The sequence below is a fragment of the Engystomops pustulosus genome, chromosome 6, assembly GCF_040894005.1.
Source record: "Engystomops pustulosus chromosome 6, aEngPut4.maternal, whole genome shotgun sequence".
Lineage (NCBI taxonomy): Eukaryota > Metazoa > Chordata > Amphibia > Anura > Leptodactylidae > Engystomops > Engystomops pustulosus.
The window spans coordinates 26,616,606-26,631,052 of record NC_092416.1 but is presented as its reverse complement, the minus strand read 5'-3'; the positions used below and the strand labels follow the sequence as shown (position 1 = coordinate 26,631,052).

General features: G+C 43.4%; 1 protein-coding gene across 1 annotated transcript; it reads right to left on the bottom strand.

The window, feature by feature from the left end:
* Window positions 1-3,636: 3,636 nt before the first annotated feature.
* On the bottom strand, window positions 3,637-12,209 carry CDA (cytidine deaminase). The gene is made up of 5 exons (XM_072155198.1): window positions 12,007-12,209; window positions 8,753-9,004; window positions 7,035-7,146; window positions 4,453-4,510; window positions 3,637-4,130 (listed from the first exon to the last, which is right to left on the bottom strand). Exons 2-5 carry the CDS (start codon window positions 8,958-8,960, stop codon window positions 4,017-4,019), a joined length of 492 nt encoding a protein of 163 aa, XP_072011299.1. The 5' UTR covers window positions 8,961-9,004; window positions 12,007-12,209; the 3' UTR covers window positions 3,637-4,016.
* Window positions 12,210-14,447: the final 2,238 nt, after the last annotated feature.

Here is a 14,447-nt window from a genome sequence, read left to right as displayed (position 1 = left end):
GTGATACAAGGTAACCAGCTCCTCTGCTGGCAGCACAAACCAAGTACAGGGCTGTTACAATGTGTGATACAATTCATACTTCTGCCAGCAGGGGGCCCTGTCACATTGTATCACTTGTAGCTTCAGGTTTTACAGTGGTTACAGAAAGTATTCAGATCCATTTACGTTTTTCACTCTTTGGTTCATTGCAGCCAATTGGTAAGATCAAAAAATTTATTTATTTTGCTCATTAATGTGCACTCTGCCCCCATCTTGACAGAAAAAAAGCAGAAATGTAGATATTTTTGCTTAATTGTTAACCAAGAAAAAAATAAAATATCACATGATCATAAGTATTCAGCCCCTGTGCTGTGACACTCATATTTAACTTACATTCTGTCAATTTTCTTCTGATCCTCCATGAGATGGTTCTACTCATTCATTGAGTCCAGCTGTGTTTAATTAAACTGATTGGACTTGATTGGGAAAGGCACATACCTGTCTATATAAGACCTCATAGTGCATGTCACAGCACATAAGAATCATGAGGTCTAAGGAGCCGCACAAGGAGCTCAGAGACAGAATTGTGGCAAGACACAGATCTGGCCAAGGTTACAAAAGAATTTCTTCAGCACTCAAGGTTCCTAAGAGCACAGTGGCCTTCATAATCCTTAAATGGAAGAGGTTTGGGACGACCACAACACTTTCTTGACCCGGCCATCCAGCCAATCTATAAGCAACTGTGGAAAAAGAGCCTTGATGAAAGAGGTAAAGAAGAGCCCCAAGATCCATGTGGCTGAGCCCCAGAGATGCAGTAGGGAGATTGGAGCCACTTATCACTGCAGCCCCCAGCAGTTGGGGCTTTATGGCATTGTCTGGAAGCTTCTCCTCAGTGCAAGACATATGAAAGCCGCATCCAGTGTGCAAAACACATGAAGGATCCCAGACTATGAGGAATAAGATTCTCTGCTCTGATGAGATGAAGATTTTTTGGTGTCAATTCTAAGAGGGGGAGAAAACCCAGCGCCGCTCATCACCTGCCAAATACAATCCCAGCAGTGACACATAGGGGGGGGGGGGGGGATATGGGCAGCAGACTGGGCCAAACCTTCCAAGAAGACAATGACCCTAAGCTCAAAGCAGAGGCTTCAGAACATCTCTGTGACCATGCCTGACCAGCCCAGCCAGAGCTCAGACCTAAACCCAATGGAGCATCTCTGGATTGACATGAAAATACAACATCTAACCTGAGGGAACTGGAGAGGATCTGCAAGGAAGAGGAGAGGATTCACAAATCCGGGGGGGAGGGGGGGGGGACTTGTAGGATCTTCCCAAGAAGACTCCAAAGCTGCTTCTACTCAACACTGAGCAAAGGGCTGAATATTTATCACCGGGGTGGAATACTTATCACCAGGGGAGATTTCAGTGATTTTTTTCTGTCTTTGTGAAGATCAGGACAGAGAGCACATTAATAAGCAAAATAGAGAACTTACCAATTGGCTGCATTAAGCAAAGAGTGAAAAATTTAAAGGGATCTGAATACTTTCTGTACAGTCATGGCCAAAAGGTTTGAGAATGACACAAATCTTATATTGTCACATGATCTGTTGCCCTCTGGTTTGTCAGATGTTTTTATCACATACAGAGATACAAGTACAATCATATTATGAGTAACAAAAGCTTTTATTGTCAGTGAGAAGGAGTTACTGCAGCGAGTCAGTATCTGCGGTGTTGTCCCTTCTTCTTCAGGACCTCTGCAATTCTCCTGATGTTTTCCAGATGTTCCAAACAATCGGAAAGGGGATTCATCAGAGAAAATTAGTTTCCCCCAGTCCTCAGCGTCCACTCCCTGCACCTCCTGCAGAATATCAGTCTGTCCCTGATGTTTTCTGGAGAGAAGCGGCTTCTTTGCTGCCCTCCTGGACATTGGTGTGATTCTTCCTTACTCATGACAGATTGCTCCAGTAACACAGGTGTGGGTGTAATGAGGACAGGGCTGGAGATCAATCACTGACACCATGTTAGCTGCTCCTTATAAGACAGACCTGCAATGAAGTTGAAATCTATTTTGGGGGGAAAAGGTTCATTTTCTAGGCAAATATTGACTTTGCAATTAATTGCTGTTAATCTGATTACTCTTTATAACATTCTGGAGTATATGCAAATTGCCATTATAAAACCTGATGCTGTAGACTTGTATCATTCTCAAAACTTATGGCCAAGACTGTACATAGATCAGGGGAGAGAAACTAATTTTCCTATGGGGCCACAATGACCTTGTGGTTGCCTTAAAAGGGCAAAGCTGAACATATTGTTAAATAACCAGAGACACCAGCATGGACTGTATGTGCCCCATCAATGGTCACACTGCCCCCAAAGCAGCCAATCTCCAGTCCCTAAATATAAAATGGCCCCCTGCCTTATGGTTATGGTTTGCCTTCTTCTAGGAGGACGTAAAGGGAAGTTACCATTTTAGCAAATAAATGTTATTGTTTGTATAATGAAAAGTTATAAAATTTTCCAATCTACTTTCTGGATTAGTTCCTCACTGTTTTCTAGATCTCTGCTTGCTGTCATTCTACAGGAAGTTTCATTGTTTATTTCCAGAGGACAGAAATCTGACCATGGTCGCAAAGTTCTATTAAACCACGAGGAATTGATACAGAAAGGACATTGGAAAAAATGTAAAACTTTTCACTATACAAACATTAATTTGCTAAAATTAAGACTTGAATAGGTTGTCAGGGGGTTGAAAAATATGGCAGCTTTGATAGAGGGGGACTATTTTTTTGCATCAAATGTATGAGCTGAGACCCCTGGATATGATGGATCATCCCTATGGAACTTGTACAAAGGGTGGAGGAAGTGGCAAAGTGGAAAATTAATATAACAGTAAAGGGAAATATAAAAAGCTACAGCAGAGTGGCTCAGTGGTTAGCACTACAGCCTTGCAGCGCTGGGGTCCTGGGTTCAAGTCCCATCCATGTCAACATCTGCAATGAGTTTGTATGTTCTCTCTGCGTTTGCTTGGGTTTCCTCCGGGTCCTCTGGTTTCCTCCCACACTCCAAAACATACTGGTAGGTTGATTTGATTGTGAGCCCCATTGGGGACAGGGGCTGATCTGACAATCTGTGGAGCGCTGTGTAATCTGTGTGCGCTATATAAATAAAGAATTTTTATTAAAACGAGAAGGGGCAATCAGCATTACTAGTAGTGGGGTCCACATTACATTTTTTTGTGCCTATATTGGACTGTGTTTCTCTCGGCAGAATTTTGTTCCAACATAATATAGAAGAGGCTGCGAGACGTTGATCTGCAATCATTGTGCTATTTGCCTTTAACATCAAAACTTTGTTACAAAATGAAGTCATAGTAAATCAAAACCTTCCCTTTAAATGGATTCTACGCCTCTGGAGCCCTCTGATGGTTATTACTGGTACTGCCCTTGTATTCAAATTACGTCCTCTCCAAATGCTGGAACATTAGGTGATAAAGTGACCCTTGTCCAGTGTGAGACTTGCTGTCCCTTCACACAACTTTGACAATGTAGATAAATAGACATGGCCGCTCCAGAGGGGGGGGGGGGGGGGGGGTAGGGGGGCGGACTCATCTTTGCATCACTGTCACTAGAGAAGAAGACACACGCACTACTCATGTCATAATCATATTGGAAATATTTATTAATATAAAACCACATTGCAGATTATACTGTATATAACGGAATATATGCACCTTATAGAGAAAAAAAAAAATCTGGGATTTTTCCTGGTTTTCTGATTGACAAATTTGTCTTACTGCATAGTAATATAGGAGGCAGAGATGTATTGTTGGAAAAGCTCTGTTTCTGTATCTGGAAAAGCTGTGTTTCCCCCTTTGTCCTAGGGTGCAGGTAACAGGGGGTCATTTATACCCAAAAACGGTCCTTAACTGCTGCATGTTGATGGGACCTTCTCCATCGCTTTATTCAGGGGGGGCACAGGGGTCCGTCTTCATCGGGGATCAATAAATAACACTATACACTTGATGGATATTCATATTATTTCTTGGTCAAGTCCTCAGGTCCGAAGGACATGGGCAGCAGCTGGTGAAGAGTCTTTATAACGTAGGACCCGCTCGGCTTGGTGAGGATGACCTGCAACTCCGCGCCAAACTAGAGGACAATATTCAATAAGAGGAGATCAGAAATATTGTCTTGTAGGAGAAACCGGCGTGAAGATATTAATCTTAGATCATTAGTTATAATGTGTGAGATGGTGCTAGGACTCATGGCTGTGAGAGGGGAAGAGAGAGCTGCTTTATTCACCATCTGGACACAGAGTAGATGATCACAGTAAAATATTGACATAATTATATGAAATATGGTTTGTTTGGGGTGGGAGTCGCCCTCTTTTATATTATCTGGGGGAAACAGGGTGTATATGAAGCCTTTAGCACCAGTATCCAGTGTGTGACTGACTAGTAATGACTCGTACCTCCCTCATGACCTGTCTGCAGGCTCCACACGGAGTTATGAATTCTTCTTCCACATCGCTGCAAGAGAAGAGCAAAACCGAGGCGTCACTGACATAATCCATGTAGTAAAGAGAGCGGAAATATTGCACTTTTCCCACCGGCCACTAGTAGGCAGTAGAAATAGGAGATGTACCTTGATATACATTCCCATTATAACAGGGAGGAGGTTACAGGATCCTGCAGGATAACAACACTAAGAGGAGGTGTGGACCCACAGACGAGTGAGCAAAACTTTTTTTGGGAGATTTTCCCAATAGCCCAATTGAGTGTAGTGACCCTTGTCCAGTGCGTGACCTTGAAATTACTTGCTGTCCCTTCACTTTGACAATGCAAATAAACATGGCCACTCCAGGGGGAGCTCATAAGGACAATACAGAAATGAATTTTTAGTTTATGTTCACACAGGTCTGTCTGTCTCTTTCTGTCTGTCTGTCTCTGTCTGTCTTTTTCTGTCTGTCTGTCTTTTTCTGTCTGTCTGTCTTTTTCTGTCTGTCTGTCTTTTTCTGTCTGTCTGTCTTTCTCTGTCTGTCTGTCTTTCTCTGTCTGTCTGTCTTTCTCTGTCGGTCTGTCTGTCTTTCTCTGTCGGTCTGTCTGTCTTTCTCTGTCGGTCTGTCTGTCTTTCTCTGTCGGTCTGTCTGTCTTTCTCTGTCGGTCTGTCTGTCTTTCTCTGTCGGTCTGTCTGTCTTTCTCTGTCGGTCTGTCTGTCTTTCTCTGTCGGTCTGTCTGTCTTTCTCTGTCGGTCTGTCTGTCTTTCTCTGTCGGTCTGTCTGTCTTTCTCTGTCGGTCTGTCTGTCTTTCTCTGTCGGTCTGTCTGTCTTTCTCTGTCGGTCTGTCTTTCTCTGTCGGTCTGTCTGTCTTTCTCTGTCGGTCTGTCTGTCTTTCTCTGTCGGTCTGTCTTTCTCTGTCTCTCTCTCTATCCATCTTACCTCACACATAAGTGTCTTATGGTCATTGCCTATAGTAACCAATCACAGCTCAGAGCTCATATTAATGACCTGTAGCAGAATATCAATCAATCATGGCTCAGCTTGTAAGTGCCACAGTAGCAGCAGCAGACAATGGCGCCTGTATATGGTGGGTAATAAGTGCAGGGTAAAAAATTTATTCCCTGAGTCACAGGCAGCGACTGTGCAAAATTTGGTGATTGTTAATGCGATGGTGCAGATTCCTTTAGCGGACATACACACACACACATATATACTTACATACACACATACACACATACACCCACACATACATACATACATACACACACACACACATATACTCATCTTAAATATTAGATGTGTATTCCCTGTAATGTGATAATTCTGAAGCTATTCTCAGATCTGTGCCTTAAATGGTTCCTCCTGGGTGGTACCAGTTTTGAGGGGGTGTGTCCCTGCACAATCTGATCCAATACAATCAAAGCTGACACTCCCAGAGTGTTTATGGCCCCTCCCCATTGACTTCTTGTACATTGGGAGGTCATCTTCTCTGTAGATGTATAATCTGAGATCAGATTTATAACAGATCAGTAAGAACCATTAACAATGTGTATCCTCCTGGTTAATAAGTAACTGAAGCTCTAGGATTAAATCCCCGATCAATGATTAATATGAGGGGTCAGATCTGTCACTTGTCCTCCGCTCACTGCAGTCTATCTAGTCTTTTACTGTGTCTGAGCCTCTTGTAGACTAAAAAAAAGACCCCAAAAACTCATCTATTGTTCTCTGGTATCTGCCATTTGAGTCTATTGCTCACTTTTATCAGTCACTTCATGTTCTATTGGGGTATTCCCTAATCCTGTGCATAATAGGTGTCAGGACACTAGGGGTCTATCCCCATTGATGAGAAAATTGGGGGTGATCGTAATTGTGACCACTGCAGGGCCCAGCGGTGAGACCCCCAGTGATGTGACCCTTTACCCCTATAATATGGATAAGGGGTAAGTGTCTTTTGATGGAACAGGTGAGGAATGTAACACAGTAACAAAACATTTACAGCAATGTATAAAGTGACGATTGGCTGAGCCTGGGGGAGAGGCAGGAGAGGAGGCGCTGGGAAGGGGTTAATGAGCTGTAATAACTGTATAATAACCTGACATGGCTTTTTGTTAAAAAGACAGTAAATTCCATCTTTTGGTCTATAAATCATGGGTTCTGATAAGAGACACAAAAGTCAAGACTCTGGATTCATAAAATTCGCTGCGTCACTTGTAAAATTTTATGAGACCTTGGACTGGATCCGGCTCCTCTCAGCCTTCGGAGATTTCTGAGATAGAATTTGGAATATTTCGTTGGATTGGACTACAAAAACATGGCTGCTTTCTTCCAGGAACAGGAACCTGCCTAGAGGCTGTGCATGGTATTACAGCTCAGATCCATTGATGTGATCACTGTTCAGCTGCTATACCAAACCCAACCAATAGACAAGTGGGGCGCTGTTGCTGAAAGTAAGCAGCAATGTTCTACAGATACTCCCCTGGCACCAGTGTCTGGCAGGTGTTTGGGCCTGAACAGCACCCCAAACCCCTGCAGGAGAGGCACCGAGTGTCACCTACCTGGCTACAGCTATGGCAGTGAACTTTTTGGAGCCTTGGGACACAGCCGTCTGAATGGCAGTACGTTCAGCGCAAATCCCCAATGTGTAGCAGGCGTTCTCTACATTGCAACCTAAAAAAGCAATGAGATTTATCTGTCAAGTATAAATAACATATAACATACAGGGTATTGGACTAGATTGCAGATCTATAGCTAAAAGGGAAGGAGCATACAAAAGCTGCGGCCAGTGTTAGCTATTGTCCTGGAGATCGGTGTAATCAGACCTTTGTGTGTGTTGTTAGTAGCAGCAGGACTGTGAAAGATTTATATTCCAGCATTAAAGATAATAGTGTCCTCACACTGCTGTGCTCTTGGCTCTGTGTATTGAGTGCAGCTGCTTCCCTACATGACTACATCAAATCTGGAAGTCTATTACAGTTTTCTATTACGGTCTGTTACGTAACTTCAAGTTGGGAGTGAAATGTATACTAGATTTTGATCTAGAACTGGTCTCCTCCTATGGGGTAAAGACACCTGGGCCTGAGGGCAAACATATAATGAAGGGAAGATAGCAAAGGAAATGTCTCAGATGTGAGACCTGAGCAAAGAAACGTCCGCAGAAGTTTTTATCTTGCGCAATGGCTGACAATTCCTAGACAACACGTGATCTGAAGTGTTACTTTACGGATGTATCACAATATGGAGTTAGGACACTTCCTCCCCCATCACTATGTATCATCCGCTGGGTCTCCTGCAACAATGTTGCAACGTTTGAAAACATGCAAATCTGTCTGAAGTGATACACAGATGGAGTGTAGTGTAAAGCTGCAGTGGGGGGTACGCAGCCATCCTGCTCAACAATGGAACAGGTAGAGATCTGACCTTTTAAAGGGGCCCTAACTGCAGGTCTCCATATGCTTAGGGCTGATATAGGAGGTCACAATCATCATGGGGTCCATCATGGCAAATCCATCATGGGGCGGATTAAGACCGCCATGTGCCCTGGGCTATAGGAATATTATAGTCCCTACAGGTCTGGAATCACTTCCTACATATGGTCCTAGAATCAGCTTCTTGGGGAATGGAGGATGTGTCCCTTCTGCTGCTTTCATATGTGGTTTCAGGACTTTTGGACAAATGGCTCTTGTACACATGTGTATTGAGAACAGAAACAGATATACAAGGATTTTATGGGTCAAGGTCCTTCACAGTATAAAATTTGGTTTTTTTGTATGGGCCCCCCAGAAAGCTATTGCCCAAACTGCCGAAGTTATAATCCACTACTGGTCTCATCCATAAAGAAGATTCATAGATCCCTAAATCTTCTGTATAGCTGTGACAATGCCACTTTAAAGGGGTTTTTCCACAAAGACATCACATGGATAGGGCTCAACTTGGGGTCTCAGCAAAAAAAGAGGGGTCCGACCGACTGCTCATCGTTCCATGAGAGTAATGAGGCAAATGGCCACGCATGACCGTACTGCTCCATTAATCTCTATGGAGCCGACGGAGATCAGTGGCTCAGAATGGTCATGCGCGGCCGTCTGCTCCATTACTCTCCTGGAACCACAAGGGGTCGGTCGGACCCCTTGTTTTCGCGATCTGTGCGGATCTCAGCACTGAGACCCCCACTGATCACCAAGTTAGGCCCTATCCCGTGTATAGGACTTAACTTGTCTTTAGGGGGAAACCCTCTTTAAATTCTATAGGTATAACACAGTTGGAATTTCATAGTTACCCAGGAATATCCTTCCATCCTGACTGAGAAGAGCCGCTCCCACCCGGAATCTGCTGTAGGGGCAGTGAGCAAAGGCTTTGGCTTCATGGCTCTGTTGTATAAGTTTTTGGATCAGTTCCGGCTCCAGGCTGCAGTTGGGGTCACAATGATGGGAATGGCCGTTGTTGATGAGGACGCCATCTTCCTGGGGGCCCAAGTCTTCATTCATCTTCTTAGGGATAACTGGAGTTTCTGATTCTATCCTGATTCTTCCTGCAGAAATGAGCGATGGGAAACACTGAGATTTATCAGCGCCTCTATGCCAGTCTTTTTGGTGTATAAGCAATGAAATAATAGCAAACCTGCCTACGCCTCTTGATGTATCTGCTTGGCCTTTATCATACAGTGGTGCACAAACGCATATGATAAATTCCCCCCATGGTGTGTATATACTGCAAGTATATGATGTATAAATACTATATGGGGGTGTTTATCAGGACTTCTAGGCCACAAATGTGGCATATAACCCTGAAATAATTGCAAATGCTGGTGGATTACTGGCACTCGCAATTATTTTCCCCTTTCCACGCCAGGGGGGGGGTGTAAAGAGGGGTGCACCCGTTATAGCCAGAAAATTCTCAAATGTGAAAGGTCGTGGAGGGGTGGTGGGGCTGTCGTGGGCCGCCGCTCAATTGCTGGCTTATGAAAAAAAAAAAACTTTTTTGTGCGTATATGATGTGTAAATCTATTGATTTGTACTTACTGAACCACATTTATTAAAACCAGTGCAGCCAGTACTATGTGCAGTTTGGCGGTAGAGTGTGCAGGGGGCGCCAGATTCATCAAAACTGGTGCACGTTCTGCACTGCTCACTGCCTTTTATTTTGGGGCACTTTGTTCCTGCTGCAGAATTGTGGCGCATGTCAGTAATAAATGTGGAGCACGGTCTAACTAAGTAGTAACACCCCTCTTTAGGTGGACATTTGTTGTGTCTTGTCGGGCACACAGATCAGGCACAACACAAAACTGGCGCAGACACTTAATAAATACACGTGCAAGCAGTTTTCATGTTGTTCCTAGTGCAAAGTCAGAGAGAAAACTGGCGCAAACACTTTAATACTGTATAAGACTACATTCACACTGCCGTTTAGGGGGACGTATATACAGCGTGTATATACGCCCCCCCCATAGACGGCAATAGGCTCACAACACTGTACGGTAGCGGTACGGTGTCCTATCTTTCGCCGGAATACGACGCCGTGGCCATATATCGCTATGGAGAGGGCCGGGGGTGAGCAGCACTCACCCCTCCTCCTCTCCTGGACGCCGTACCGTAGCACGTGTGCATCGTGTGAATGTAGCCTAAGTTTGTATATACTGTATGTAGAAGTATATAAGTGTATACATGTGTGTTTGTCTGTAAAAGTGAATAAATAAGTGTGAATTAGTGTAGAACTGTATGTGTGTATACAACTGTAGAAATGTGTGTATATATAACTGGCATAGTGTGTACAGATATGGCTATATTTTTCGAAGGGGAAATCTGCTATGGGTCCCGGCCTCTCCTAGTTATACACCTGGTTTTCTTCAATACAAATGTCATAAACCAAAGCAGCACCTTGAGGCCTTAGGGGTAACTGTAAGGGCACAAGACAATAGAGACCAAGGGAGATGCTAATATTGTTTACCCCGTATCCCGGAGAAAAGGATCAAGACAAGGAACCAAAACTTGTTTAGATCTGAGTTCAGAATCTTTGTCATAAAGGACACCTCCGAAGCTCCTCCAAATATCAGAACAGACCCCAAATTCAGACCCTAGAATGGACCCTTAAACTGAAAGAGGCAGCGAATGAAATCAGCCCCCTCTTTCATATTCCGGATCAGACCTTTCAACTCAATACAACCAAATACAACCAGACACTTTACCCCATTCAATCCCCAAGACTCAAAAGAACCCAAAAAATTATTCACATCCTAGAAAAATCCTCTAACCTTGGCCCAAAACTCATTACAACCCCACACTCTACACGATTTAGACCTTCAGATAAAAAAACCTGAACTCATTCGACCCCAGACCAGAAAACCACAGTATTTGTGACCCTTGGGCTGCTTTCACATGTAGCATTTACATTATGTTAACATTGAGTTTAATGTAAACACAGTGTAAACATGGTGTAAAGAGATTGTAAACAACGTGTGAACGAGGCCTTACATACAATAATAATAGTGTAAACTCCAGATGTAAAGTTGGCCGGTGCCTGGGGCTTTTTAGCCTTTTTTTTTATAAATCCTAGTCCTGATAGTAGACCTGCGGCCATATATACATTAGAGAAGACAATCCACCAATGCAGGTCTGTATGGTCCTCACAGCTGTGTCCCTATTGCAGTTACTGTTCTTGATAGACATAGGGATTCGGCTGTGATAAGGGAGATCATGTTCTGAAGACAAACCTTATGACACCCTGGGGATGCCCTATTCTTCAGTCCCAATATTGGGCTTAGGTTTCCTGAAAGGCTTCCCAGGGCATTGCTCTGCTTTTGTCTAATGCATATAGGGCAGTAAAGCAATGGTCCAATGGCCCTACAGTTATCCCACACTGCATCACATACACTGTGTGTGTCCTATGTGTATTCACCTGGTGAATCAGTCTATAACTTTGACTATAGGGCCCATATAGTATACAGTATTACGTTACATAGGTGATGTATATATTATACTGTCTGCCCGTTTTATATGATGTATTATAATATATACATGTGTGCTGTATATATGGTTATTGTATGGGCACAGTGTGATCTATATGTTCTCTCTATATGTATATTACATGTGTGCTGTATATATAGTATGGTCACAGCGTCATCTATATTTTCTCTCTATATGTATGTTCGTTTGTGTGCTAAACATATATGTATTGTATGTGCACAGTGTGATCTATATGTTCTCTCTATATGTATATGACATGTGTGCTGTGTATATGTATAGGCACAGTGTAAGCTATATGTTGTCTATATGTATATGACATGTGTGCTGTATATATGTATAGGCATACTGTGTTCTATTTGCTGTATATATGTAAATACATGTGTACTGTACACCGTATTTTCTGTATATATGGTGTATACTGTACGCCTCCTGTAAATGTTATATATATATATATATATATATATATATATATATATATATATATGTATATATATATATATATATATATATATATATCTTGCTTGTGCTATAAGTGCAGTTTGTGATGTATAGCAATATAGGATAACATTACCTGCTGGGCTGAGGGTACACCTGTCTATATCTCTATGTACTGGGGTTCTCTCTTCTCTTCTTGCTGCAGCTTTAACCACAGACTGAGACGTCCCAGGACAGTCAGCAGAATAACATCAGGTGGCAGCACCCGCCCGGCCGCCCCTCTCACCGCTCATTGGGTGACAAACAGCTGAGCTGTCCCCGCACCTTTCTATAGTCTCTGCATTGTGCAGCCTCTGGTCACAGCTGCGGGAAGGAGGAACAATAGGGGTGGAGATGTCACTGGACAATTGTGTGCCTATCAGTCATTATTTCCAAGATCTCTGCTTGCTGTCAACAAAAGACCTACAGACCTGGAAATCTCCTTAGCTGATATTTGTGTGAGCTGGGCACATCGGCACAGCACAAATTTCCTGTCTTGATAGATTTGTAACATCAGCGCAGGTAACAACTATCAATCTAGACAGAATACAGGTGTAACAAGCTGTGAGAAATATCTAAAAAGCATGGTTATAGATTTTGGGGCACATTTACTTACAGGTCACAGAAAGTGCTCTACCTGCGTATTACACTGGGTGCGGCGATTCACTAAAATTGTGTACCAATCAGTAATCCGGCGCTTCCCCGCTAAGGTCCGACCGAGTTCACCATCTTTTTTGTGGTGCACCTTTAACATTTCCTGGGCAGCCACTACTTAAATACCTGTGCAAGCTGTTTTAGCCTAGAAGAGCGTGAACAGTCCGGCAAAACTGCGTAGCGCGACACCTTAGTAAATGGGCCCCTTTGTGTTTTGGCATCTCTGTTTGCTGCCAGTTAATAGAAACATTTTTCTTTATATCCAGAGACTGAACAGCTGATGGTTTGCTTCAATCGTATCCAGTCTTCTCTATGGGCTTTAAATGGACACATTGGGGCTCATTTACTAAGTGTTGCGCTGCTCACTTTCATTGGACTTTGCACCTTTTACGGGAATTGAATGGCTTGCATAGGTATTTAACAAGTGTCTATGCTGGGATTTGTGCTGGGACGCAACCCTTTTTTGGCGCAGCCGCACTGGCTTCCATGCAACAGAAATCGGGGGGGCGGGCCGCCGGATGATCCGACTGATTCGGACTGAGAGCGTGATTTCACTTTCAAGGCAATGCACTTACATGCACCAGGAAGAAGAAGGTGAACTCCGGCGGACCTGAGCGGGGAAGCGACACATGCAGGATATCGGGCGCACAATCTTATTGAATCGCGGCACAAAGCATTATCGTTAGACAATACACTTACGGTAAACTACGGTGGGAACGTAAGTAAATGATCTCCATTGTAATAAACTATTAAAACAGCAGAGACTGCTCATGAGTTCAGTTTGTCTAGACCAGAGAAGGCGAACCTTTTGGAGACAGAGTGCCCAAGCTACAACCAAAACCCACTTATATATCGCAAAGTGCCAACATGGCAATTTAAGCAGTAACTTATTGATCCCTGCTGTATCACAGGTTTTAATTGTATTGCCATCCTGAGTTCACCAATACAATTGAAAGCTGGAGAAATTTGGATTGTAGCTTCCCTCCAGGGTCCCCTGAAGATTAATGTTTAGGTAATCCAGAGCAGGAGCTCCAACAACAATCCATCTCTATCCAAACCTTCTTGCTCCACCTGTATTCCTGGCAGCCAAAAATGTTACTTTAAAATGGCGCTGAGCATGGCGCGCCTTGGGCTGTATTATATCACAGGAGAAAGCCTTGAGTCCTATCTGGCAAACTCTAAATTGGGGTGAAGGCCTGGGTGCCCACAGAAAGGGCCATAGGTTCGCCACCACTGGTCTAGACTATACACTTGTATCATACCCTCAGGCCTAAGTAATCAGGAATGTGATATATCATGGACAATATATCAATGGGATATTTCATGGCACCCTGGAGCGATTCCCTGTATCGCCCCCCCCCCTCCCCATCCTGTGTATCCAGGGATAACCCTATATAACATCCAAAACCCCACTAATAACCCTGCAGATTATTAAAGAAATTGCCTCCATTATCACCGACTGTAAAAATAGGACGGCTGCTGTACAGGGAGACCATTCTGGTGTGAACTGAGACCTATCCAAATCACAGGAGTTCTATAGATTTACAAAATCATTGAATATAGACCTTTTAAAATTTGTCCTTTGGTTCTCCTCCAAATTACTGGAAAATGGTGTTTTAATCAGCCTATACTGTAAAAGTCCAGAGCAAGGTGTGTACTCGTCTGTTGCCCCCTGTTGCTAAGAAAGCCAGAAGAACCTGAATTGTATTCGACCTTCCGGGTAGTAAATTGCCCCAGGGAAAGTTTGACAATCGTTCCCCTAGTCACATAAGCCGGACATAGCCCAGGTATAGGAATGGATATAGTAGAGAGGGACACAGTTGTAATAGTATATTTATAATATTATATGAATATACACAAATAGGTATCTACATATATTACACA